This window comes from Corvus moneduloides, chromosome 9 (assembly GCF_009650955.1).
Source record: "Corvus moneduloides isolate bCorMon1 chromosome 9, bCorMon1.pri, whole genome shotgun sequence".
Taxonomy (NCBI): domain Eukaryota; kingdom Metazoa; phylum Chordata; class Aves; order Passeriformes; family Corvidae; genus Corvus; species Corvus moneduloides.
The window spans coordinates 26,923,342-26,934,808 of NC_045484.1; the positions used below are offsets into that span (position 1 = coordinate 26,923,342).

The 11,467-nt window shown below is 39.4% G+C and overlaps 1 protein-coding gene across 1 annotated transcript; it reads left to right on the forward strand.

Annotated features, from left to right (window-relative positions):
• The first annotated feature begins 1,676 nt into the window (after positions 1 to 1,676).
• Positions 1,677 to 11,177, forward strand: GPX7 (glutathione peroxidase 7). The gene is made up of 3 exons (XM_032118428.1): positions 1,677 to 1,936; positions 8,128 to 8,389; positions 10,153 to 11,177. The coding sequence occupies exons 1-3, from the start codon at positions 1,730 to 1,732 to the stop codon at positions 10,314 to 10,316; spliced, it is 633 nt and encodes a 210-aa protein (XP_031974319.1). The 5' UTR covers positions 1,677 to 1,729; the 3' UTR covers positions 10,317 to 11,177.
• Positions 11,178 to 11,467: the final 290 nt, after the last annotated feature.

The following is an 11,467-nucleotide window of genomic DNA, read 5'->3' on the forward strand; positions in this document are numbered from 1 at the left end:
AACTTGCTTCTTACATTGCAGTACGATGCCCCATTTTTAGTCCTATACCCAAGCAACTAAAATATTATTCCTCAAAAATGTAAATGTGTATTGTAGATTTCTTTTTAATTTTTTGACAAAAAACCATAACCACCTTACGCTGATCATCATTGGAATGATTTTTAAAGATTATTTTTAGAATTTACTAGGTTTAAAAAAATATTTTAAAATGGATATCCCATATTAAAGCCCTGTTCTCTTTCTCCAGATGTATCTGAAGAAAGTCTAAATCTTCTTAGATAATTTACTTTTCAAATTAGGAGATCATACTTGACTGTCATTTTGGTCAATACGAAAGCCAGGAAAGCATTCAGGAAAATACTACTTATCTGCAAAGAACTTCACATTCTCATCACAGTGTGTCTTTCCTGTAGACAGCATGGCAGAAGATTTTCCATCTATCCATCTATATATTCTAGTAGCATATTACATTATTTCTTGATGTTGGATATCTAGTTAAACTGAAATACATAAAAATGTGAAAAATCTGAAATGCTTAAAAACTATAAATAAGTTTTTCAACTAGCTATATATGGCTTCTTCCCTTACAGTAATGCCAGTCATGCTTGAATTACCTAAGGAAATTTCATCAAAATGTCAAAAATCTACCAAAACTCTTTTTTTTTTAAAAAAAAACCCCAAACACAAAGTGAGATTACAAAATGTAATTTGCTCTTCAAAAGATAAATTTCCAATATGCCTTGGAGCCACTCTTAATTATTTTCTGTAAATCACTGCATTTTGCTTTTCTTTGCCAAGATCTATCAGAATGATAGCCATCCATAGCTGACCAGTTTCTTGGTCCAAGAAGAAATCAATGACCATCAAATGCTTTCTATTGTTGTTACTTTGTAAGTACAAATCCTTTTCTTCCAGCAGGCATAGTAGCAAACTGTCCAAATGGCAGTTTTTTGCAGACAGCGCAAGAATGACATCAGTGCAGTGAGGCAGCGTCTTGGCTCTGAATGTCTGAGCGCTTTGATACCAAACTTGGTTCCTGATGCTTTATGGCCCTTTCTTGCTTGAAAACCCTCTGGTGGTGTGGTTTCTCTCATCTCACACAGTGAGACCAGTGGTCTGGCCACTCACTCCTCACCAGCCAGGTGCATGCAGAGCTGAATTTCCTGCAGGCCTGCCTGATGTGGCTGTTTTATGTGGTGTGTTGGTGATTCTGGTTTTGCTGACTGTGTGCTGTGACTCTCTTTCGGAGCACTCGCCTCAGTAACCAGTAGCAACCAAGCCACTGCTGTCCTTTGACATTACACCGTAGTTAGTACACACACACAAAAAACCCTTTGCAAATCCATCAAAAATCACAACGACAGAGTTAAAGCAGGATCTTTAACAACACCAAGGTCATGGGTTTGATCCCTGTATGGGCTATTCACTTAAGAGTTGGACTCAGTGATCCTTGTGGCTGCCTTCCAACCCAGAACATTCTGCGATTCTGTCACTGGCATCCCACAGACTGAGCCAACTAGTGCTTTAAACCCGTAACCATTCAATGCACCACTTCCACCACGAAATGCTCCATTTCAGAGCGTGTGCATCCTGCACGGAGGCATCCCGGTGCGGTGCGGAGCGGGCAGAGCCGCCGAGTGCCGCAAAAGGCCCGTTTGCAGCAGCGAGGCGTTTGCGGCAGCGCGGCCGGGCCGGGGCCGGGCGGGCAGAGGCGCGGCGGCCGTGCAGCATGCTGGACCCGGAGGGCAGTGTGGAGCACCAGCCTGCCTCCTCCTTCCCCAAAGTCCTCCTCATCCCTCTAGCCATGCTCCTCGCAATTGCAGCGCTCCTGCTCTTAGCCTTTTCCGCTACGCGGCAGAAGGAGCCTGATTTTTACACTTTCAAAGTTGTAAACATCAGGGGCAAGCTTGTGTCTCTGGAGAAGTACAGGGGCTCGGTAAGTGCGGCGGGGAGGGCGGCCCCCGCCCGGGCTCACTAACAGGCAGCCCTTGCATGTCCGCGGAGCGAGCGCGGGGGAGAGCGCTCGGGGCCTCGGTGCACACACGCGTGGGCATCTGGGCAGCTCAGTGTGTGGCTGATGGAACACGCGCTGCCCTTTAGCGAACACGTCTGGCTAACACAGGCTCCTCTTCAATAAAGCGTTTGCAGTCTAACCCCCGTGTGTGTCCGCGTCTTCTCCTACTGCAGCCGCCTGTAGACGTGGCAGGCAGGGAATGCTGCCCTCCTGCCGTTCTTGCAGCAGGATGGATTGCTTTGGATTCTGCCTACTCCACTGGAAGTTCAGGAAGTTTGTGTCTTTGTGTAACTTACTTTTGGAGTTTATTTCTGCCTTTTAACTGCATGACTTCGTGTATGTTATTCTTACCTAAATCCCATTCCTTTTTAATGTTCTGCATTAAAAAAAAAGGGATTTGGTCCGCGGCTGATGGAGTTAACAGATTTCACAGTACTTTGTAAAAACATGAGAGACATTACAAAGTATCAGAGTATAGTGAAATTGTAACAACATCGTGCAATTTCTCTGTCACTTTTCAGTCTGACAGCAATATGAAGGGCACATAGATACACGTTTTTATGATGTCTTCTAAATTTTGTTTACATATTACATTAAGGATTTCTAGGCAGAGCTTTCCATACCATTTTAAAACAATATTCTTGACTATAATGTGATTTTATTTCATTTCATTTCATTTCATTTTATTTTATTAGTGGTTTGATCATCTAGGAAAGATGGTCAGTACCTATGGAAGAGTGAAAAGAGAACTTAGCACACTCATTATACTTAATAATATAAACTCTTATAGCCCCTTTCACAAATTATAGAAGCAAAAATCAACATCAATCCCACAAGTGCCACTCTTAGCACACAAGTGCCACATCTGTGATACAGTCAGGCAGTGCAATAGTTTTCCTGCTCCCCAAAAGGTGGCACCACTTATTGCTTTCACCCTTTTTCTCCAGCTTTGTGTTTCCACCTTCCTTTTTCCCTCTCCTCAGGTGTCTGAGCTCACTGGTCCACAACAGCAGGTCACTAAAACATTGGCAGGAAGACAGAGAAGCTATATAGGGAGATGCACATTTTCTTGAGCTCAGCAGAAAGAGATACTGGTGGATTTGGACCAAATGAGAGGTCTAAATCCTACCTGGTCAAAGTCCTCATCCCCCTCCATACAGCAGAACTGGTCCTATGCCCACTCAAATATCTGTGTTGGAGAAAAATGTGGAAGCTGTTTAATATTGAGCAATATTTGTGTTTTTTTAATGAGCTCCTTCCAAAGGCTCTGTCAATAAATCCTGTTACTGGGGCATGTTTTGTCTGCACATCATCTGCTAATCTGAATAAGCAAATATGACCTGTAGCTTCTCTATCTCAGGGCCAGAATCCACATGGAAAGGAGTTAAGGGAGAACTCCGAAGAATTCCTTACAGCCACTCTGCAGAGAGCTGGGGGTGTTCATCCCCTCTGGAACAAGCTGCAGAGCCTGGTCTGGAATCTCATGAACAGGCAGGTTCAGGGTGTGTGCTGTATCCCAGTGCTGTGGTTCCAGGCCATCCTCGAGGCACGGCTGGTTTCATAGAGGGGAGCTCTAGAGCTGTACTTGGGAAAGATAATACCACTGATTAATGGTATTCCTTGATCTCTGCTAGGCCATATGGAATAGTTTACTCCAAAAAAGTGACATTCAGCTTCTGTATGGAATAAAAGGTAGATTTGCATTCAGGGATCCTATTAATGTTCAGGCTACCTGCTCTTTGATAATGCATGTGCACAATTTTAAAGCAAATTATGGCAATAAAACACATCCCTTTCTGTCATTATATTGTCAGAACTCAGTATCAAGATAGAAAAAGGTTAATTAAAACTCCCATTTATTTCTTAAAATAGACTTGCTTAAGTCTCCAATTAGATAAGTAATGTTAAGGTGTAGATTTATCATAATATTTTAAAGCTATTAAAAGAAAGCAAATATTATTAAAGTACTACATGAGTGCTGGTGGTATTTTAAGGAAAGTGAGTCACTAGTTCGCTTCAGGAACAATAGTCTGCTAATTGCTAAACCAGCTTTTACCAGCCTTAAGCTTTCTGGCAGATGTAGTGAAGACATTTTCTTCAATTCGGTCACTCAGCTAATTTATTTAAATAACTACTTAATTGGTAGTCAAGAAACTAACTAGGAATTGAAACAATCCAAAGACTTCCAGAGTCTAAAAAAAAAAATTAATAAAGTCTGCTAATTCTAAAACCGCAAGAGCCGTGCTAAGTATAAACAATCAGTGCAATTCATGACTGACAGAATCCTTCTTCAATAAGTCATTATTAATATAAACTTGTGTCTGTTCAGATCATTGAAACAGTTTTTTCATAGTAAGAAAAAAAAGACTGATGGATATAATTCACTTTCTATTCGAGTGTATCTTGATACGAACCACAACTACCCTCTGTTATATAGTAAAGAAAGGGAGGACTATTACCACTGAGAAAAGAGTTCCACAAGTGAAATAGATCAAAAAAACTGTCTGGTTCACTGTGTTGTGGAGAAGGCCATCCTTCTATGGTTTTTCCACACTACCATAAACTGTTGACCCATCTACATTAAAAATGAAAGGCAGCGATGAGGATGGACAAGAATTAAGAGGATCCAAACAAGATTAGTTTTCTGTCTAATCTAATTCAATAATCTTTTCTTTTATGATCTGTGTCTGATATGCTGTAAGAGGCAGTATTCTTACCAAAAATAGTACCTCTTTGGGAGTCAGAACTCCCAAACATCAACTGTTCCCTGCTGTGTTTATGCCTATCTTGGTGTAATGATACCAATCTACCACCCAGCTAAGTACAGTGTGCTGGGGTGGAATTAAGCAATGTCAATGCAGTGCCTTTGGAAATCTTGAGCCATAGGTACTATAATCATGGAAAAGCATTAGACACTATAACAATTTAAGTATTATTTTTATACTCAATATTATTATTGAGAGGAGTGCCAGGCACTTTGGACTAGAGCTCACTGCAATCTGAGAATGTGGTGTTACTGAGTGTGGATAAATACCGAGCACAGCCACTGAATTACTGCACAAATATTGCTATTGGTTCCACGAAGGTGACAGCTCAGTGAGTTGGTGCAGTCTGACACTTGTGGCTCGTTCCTCCATCAGTCACGTAGAGCCAGTTAAGAATCTCTGTGTCTAAAAACCCAAGCATCTACTGTCTCTGCTGACAGGTCCACAAAGGGTTACTTGAAGCTGAGACAGATTCCTAAATCTGTCCCGGGATTTTTCGCTAAAGAAGGCACGCTGGTGTAAATACGAAGTAAAGCAAGAAGAGTTTTTTGCAGTGTTAAATAAATGAGTTCACTACTAGAATGCATGGTTTTCTAAGCAAAGGCAAGGAAAGGATTAAGTATTAAAGTATTAAGAGGTCAGACAACAGCTGATAAAGAATTCAGCTGAAATGAAATCATTTTTGTGAGGTCCACTGAACTGTTTTCACTGCACACTAGGTGGTGTGCTTGACTTGCACTCCTAAAGTCAGGCATATTGAACTTAAATTAAGTCATTAACAGCTGTAAGAAGTCAAAGTACAGCTTCTACATGAGAGCAAAAAGAGTGACTTTTATTAATATTTATTAAAAATAAAACACAGACCAAAAAAAATCACCACTTTAAATCACTTCTAATACCAGACACTTGAAAGATAACTCAGTAAAGATTTTTAAAGAATAATTTTAAACATTCATTGAGAAATACTATAGATCATGCAAGTTTTCGTTATATGTGTTATACATTTAAGAGGTCTGCACTATTAAGTTACGGAGTTCAGGAATGGAGAATTCAGTTACAGAGAATGCATTTTTCTAAGGAAAAAGGGAAGCATAATGTGTCTGCCATCCCTAGAAATGCTGCATGTAGTTTCCATCTGTTTCGGAGGAATATGTTTGGAAGTTTGCACTATTTGCAGTGTGAGCTCTCAAGCCTTTCACCACCATGCCAAGTAATTACTGATTTTAAACAGCTGTAAATGAAAATAGTTGTTTCTTTTTGAGTGAATCCTTTCAAGCCCTCTTTTGACTTAAAATCAAGTAAAAGTTATAAAAGCTTGATTGTATTCACTGGAAATTCATCTTTCATATCTGTTTTAATATGAACACAATGCTTACAAAACCTTATTTCCCCCAAACCTCCAGTGATAAATTCTTACATTACCATTCTGCTTGAGATAAAGAACCAATAGAGATGAATTCAGTAAGGCGGATGAATACTTCTGCATCATGAATATTCCAAGGCTTAAAATATATTTTTAAAAGCTTCTAAAATTTCATATGAAAGAACTACATATGACTTCAGCTCTTAGTAGTACAATTTATCTTTATTTCAAACTAAACTACAGTTATCACTATGTTTGGTAAATCAGATTATTTGATAAGAACAGAACTGCCAATAGTTATTTTTTATGTCCAACATATAAATTCTACTTCAAATGCTGAGAGTCTGCAACAGGAATGCATCATAAAATTATTACCTCTTCTCTGAAAAAAAAAAAAAAGTCTAATTATATGTCATAATTTTGGATGTTTTAGGAGACTGAATTTAAAATTTCAGGCAGAGCTTGTAAGTGTTGTCTGAATGAAAGGGATAATTCAGAGCTGAGATGGCTGCAGGTCATATTTCATATACAAGTGTACAGGGGTTGCTTAGATTGCATCCTGTTGACACACTACACTACAAAGAAGATTACACTAGCTTGTGCTTGGTAAGATTACCTGTCTTCCAGGGAAAACAGTGTCACTCCAAATCCACTTTAAATTCAATAGCTGGACTTTGATGATTCTTGTGGGTCCTTCCAGCTCAGGATATTCTATGATTCTATGATGGCCGTACAGCTATACAAAGTAGAAAATACACAGAGTAAGTGTTAATGTTTAATGTAAGAAATTACAAACACCAACATCCCCTTAGCTTTTTCTTTACTTATTCCTACTCCTTTTACTTATATCATCTTATGATCCCATACCTTACCCAGGTATGTACTTTCACATGCCAGTTTGTTTCCTGGCTTTAAAAACACGATGCACGTGTAGCCGTTTATTTTTTGCTAAATGTAATGTATTTGACACACCCTATTTCCTTAAATACTTTTGTAAAAAACTGTTAGAATGGACTCAATTTATGTAGAATGAGCAGCAACTTACACAAAATTCATGAGAATAATAAAACTATAATTCTAAAAATAAATTCCAGAAGTTATTTAAGGATAAAATATCTCAAAAACCAATGAAAAATTCTTCAAGGCTTTGAGAAACTGTAATATATGTTAGTTCAGAGTTAGGTCACTTTATTTTCCCAACAAATTCTGTTGCTCCTGTCTGTGACAGCTTCCTCCCAGCTGGATCTGTGCTGGCAGATCCTGGTGCTAGTATCTGAGTGACACAATGCACACAGCATTGAACACGAGCCACTGCAGGAATGACTTCAAAGGATAGTGGGCAGCCTTCACCTCTTGGAATCACTAATTGAGGCAGTAAACCTTTCAGCAAAAACTGTTGTCATTTTGTCACAACTGAGTAGATTTACTCTAGAAGTGATGGGAAATTTTACAGCCCACACTGCACAGAACAACCCCAAATCTTGTAATTGCTTCTATTAACTTCCAGGTCAAGACATCTACACTAGCAGTGATAAATGGATCAGCCAGTTCAGTATGGGCACCAAATTCTGTGCAAGAAAAGATGCTGCAGAACAGATGCTTCACAATAGATAAATAAACAACAAAAAATACATTGATTTACAAGTTTCTTTCATTTAACTTAGTATATCTTAGCTGGATGGTCACTTCTTAAATATCTTTAAAAATTGCCCAAAAGGCAGAATGGAGAAATACATATTCTCTGTAAACTGAAAATTAAGATTGCTTAGCAGTTGATTGATTATCTTAATGCTTTCCAAAGAGGAATACATAAAAGAAATATTAAATCTTCCTTTTGTGAATAGAACTCAATGTAGTTTCAGATATGTGTTCAGCCACAGTTCCCTAGACATTCTTTCTTTTTTTAAAATAATCTTCATTCCAGTCTACCTGTTGGAAAACTGACATGTGCAGCGCATTTTAAAATGTGCTCTCTTGTTCTTCAGGTGTCTCTAGTTGTCAACGTTGCAAGTGAATGTGGGTACACAGACAGCCACTACAAGGCCTTACAGCAGCTGCAGAGAGACCTGGGCCCGTACCATTTCAATGTGCTGGCATTCCCCTGCAATCAGTTTGGGCAGCAAGAACCAGACACTAACAAAGAAATTGAGAGCTTTGCACGAAAGACTTACGGTGCCTCCTTCCCCATGTTCAGCAAAATCACCGTCAGTGGAGCTGGTGCAATTCCTGCCTTCAAGTACTTAATTGGTGAGTAACCTGGAACACTGGAGGGTTGTTTCTCCAGCATAGAATTCCTCTGACACAAAATACCATCTAACAGAAAAAGGAGATCTATGATTGAGTTCACGGAGTTGTCAGGCTCAAGGAGGTCAGAAGTCATGTAGTCCCTCCTCCTGCACAAGGCAGGATATCTCTTTGTTGCCTTTGTCTTACCTTCCAAAAAGATCTCCAGAGATGAAGACACATCAATAGCAGATGTCTTGTAAAAGCTGGTTCAATAAACCTCTACATGGAACACAGGCCTTGAAATACTCTCCTCTACGCATACAACACCCTGACCTTTTTCCACTTACAGCCTCGTAAGTGCTCCTCCTGTGACATGAGTGCTGCAGGTTGGATTTATAAGACTCATCTCTAGAGCTGTAGGATAAGTGGAAGCAAAGCACCTCACAATTTACTTCAACAATCAAAAAGTGAAACCAGGCACTAGACGATGTCCTTGAATACTCCCTTCCTCATTCCTCCCCACTGGAACAGCCCTACTGTACAGTTCCTCCAGTTCCAATCTGCCTTATAGCCAGCACTGAGACCAGAAGAGGTTTTGCTGGTTCTTACCAGCCAGCTGACAAGATAAACTGTAAGACAGGATATTCCCTATCAAGGCACTACTTTTCTTGCACTGAACAAATGCTTTGAATACCATTTAAATGCTAAATTAAAATGTCAGTCTTAACCCAATCTGAAGGAAATGTCTTTCAGCAATGAAATATAGTAAAGCCCAATGTGAGACAGTATCACCTGAGCTGCATTCTGCAAGGACCATATCCCTGCTGCTTCTCTCCAGCACCACAGTGTTCTCCCACATACCGCTGAATTTAAAGGAGTGTGGATATTATTTCTGGCTACCTCAAGCTCACCTCCTTCCAGGTGTCTGTAATGGATCATTCTGCTAACAAAACTTCCCTGTAATCCTCTTCACATCCTTTAATCTCTGTTTTGCCCAGGAGAATTGTTCCTGCAGACATGTCCCAGGAAATTTGCAAAACTTCTGTTTCCCCACTGGCCTGCCTGCAGAGGGAGGCTGCTGGAGGCTGGGTCTTTATTCAGCACAATGACAACACAGTTGAAAGTGTAGGTCTGGCTGTGTCTTGATGATACTTTGAAATAACTTCTGATTCCTTAGGAGGTTTGCCCAGTGTAAAATCAGTGGGAAAAAAGGTGCTAATTTGTCTGCAGTGTCTGTACTTGTGCTTTTAGTGGGATGAGGTTCATGGCCTAATTGAAAGTCCTGGAAATTTTGTTAGTCACATAGCAGAATAGCAAAGGGTAAGGATGTGGCTCACGTAAAAGAGTATGTGACCAGGAAGGGGGAAACTAGGAGATGAGAATTAGGTTTCCACCTGGAATGATTACTTTGTTATTTCTTCTGGATAAGCAAGTAGTCAGTCCTGGTACAGCTATATTGTTATGCCAAATTCAATTTTCCTATCAGTGTTCAGCTGTGTCAGGTATATCTGTATAGCACAGCAACACATACATATCCCCTCACACACTTCAGCACTGATTGTTGTGCTTTCTCCGAGCTCAAGCTTCCCTGTTTCCATTAGTCGCCAAGGGACTACTGCCTAGTTAAAGCTGTCTGTCAGAAAATTAATCTTATTCAGTCTGAACTTCCTCTTAATTTTACATTCCTTCTTCCTCTGAGAGGTTAATCATCAAATTGACAAGAACAAATGTCAGGAATTGGCTAACATGTTTTTCTAATATATAACTTTTTCTCCCCCCCGTAGATTCTACAGGAGAAGAACCAACTTGGAACTTCTGGAAATACCTGGTGGACCCCAATGGGAAAGTAGTAAAGGCCTGGGACTCCACTGTCTCTGTTGAAGAAATAAGACCCCATGTTACAGAACTTGTAAGGAAAATCATCCTAAAGAAGAAAGATGAATTATGACTTTCATCATAAAAATCCCAGCATTCCAATTGCATCTTCACTGAGAATCAGGGCTGGACTTTTTCTTTTCACATTCCAAAAGAGAGGACGTGGGGAAAGGAAATTATGACCAGTTGAATCTGTATTCACCATCCCAGGAATGTAGAAAACAGCAAGTTAGCACAGCCAAAGTAATTTAATATTTTTCTCCAACTGAATTCTGTTCAAGTTTTCTAGAAAAGGAGAAATCTTCAGCAATTGTTTCTTCCCCAATTTAATTATTAAGTTGTTGGTAACACTATAGGAAATCAGGTCATGTAGGAAGAAAGATCAGAATAATGAGAATGTCATAGCTGGGATCTCCCTGATATCTACAAATCTGTTGTCATATTTTGATTGCAAACTGAATAAAATAAAGAGCAAAAAGGGCATGATTGACTTAAGGCATGTGCTAGGAAGAGGGCCAAAACAGATACCTTCAGACTAGGCAGAATTTGCATGTTCCAATTACCACAGCCAAACACAGCTAATTTCATGTGTCTAGAAAATTTAGAATGGCATAGGGAAAACACATCTATAAAGCTTAAATGAAAGAAATATGAAGACAAAGTCTCTGTAAAAATTCTCCAGAAGCTATGAGAAGAATTTCTGCATTTTTTCGCCAAGTAAAGATTATCAGATGATATTTAAATAGTCATTTGAATATCTGTAAGACCAGAGCCTACATGAAATGGCTATTTCTTTCTTCTATTAGCGTGTTACCTTAGAATTACTCTCACCTCATAAAACTGATGTTAAATTTATTTTCCATTTTATAACACTATCCAATTTTGCTGCATGTACAGACAAACATAAGTCAAAATATTTTTTCCATGGAAATAATTTTGCAAATATTTAATTCTTGCATAATGTTATGTAGTTTAATACCACATTAGTGTTACAAATGCTTAATGGCACCTTTTTCAACTCCAGCGGTCAGGAATCTGCTCAGACTTCAGAAGTCCCTAGCTCATGCTAAAATAACACTAACATTTGCAGCCTCATTGTTCCTTGACAGAAACCCTTTGAAAATCTTGTCAGGAAGAACTCTCTTTATCTCAACAAAAACCCAATGTTCCCATCCTCTTAACCTCAGGATGCCTTAAGAAGAATCTAGTCTTGTCCAACCGCAG

Excerpts from the sequence above, each read along its gene's own strand:
- GPX7 (XM_032118428.1), top strand. The coding sequence starts at position 1,730 with ATGCTGGACCCGGAGGGCAGTGTGGAGCACCAGCCTGCCTCCTCCTTC. Across the intron at positions 1,937-8,127 it reads TGGAGAAGTACAGGGGCTCG|GTGTCTCTAGTTGTCAACGT; the intron begins GTAAGTGCGGCG and ends CTTGTTCTTCAG. Across the intron at positions 8,390-10,152 it reads TGCCTTCAAGTACTTAATTG|ATTCTACAGGAGAAGAACCA; the intron begins GTGAGTAACCTG and ends TCCCCCCCGTAG.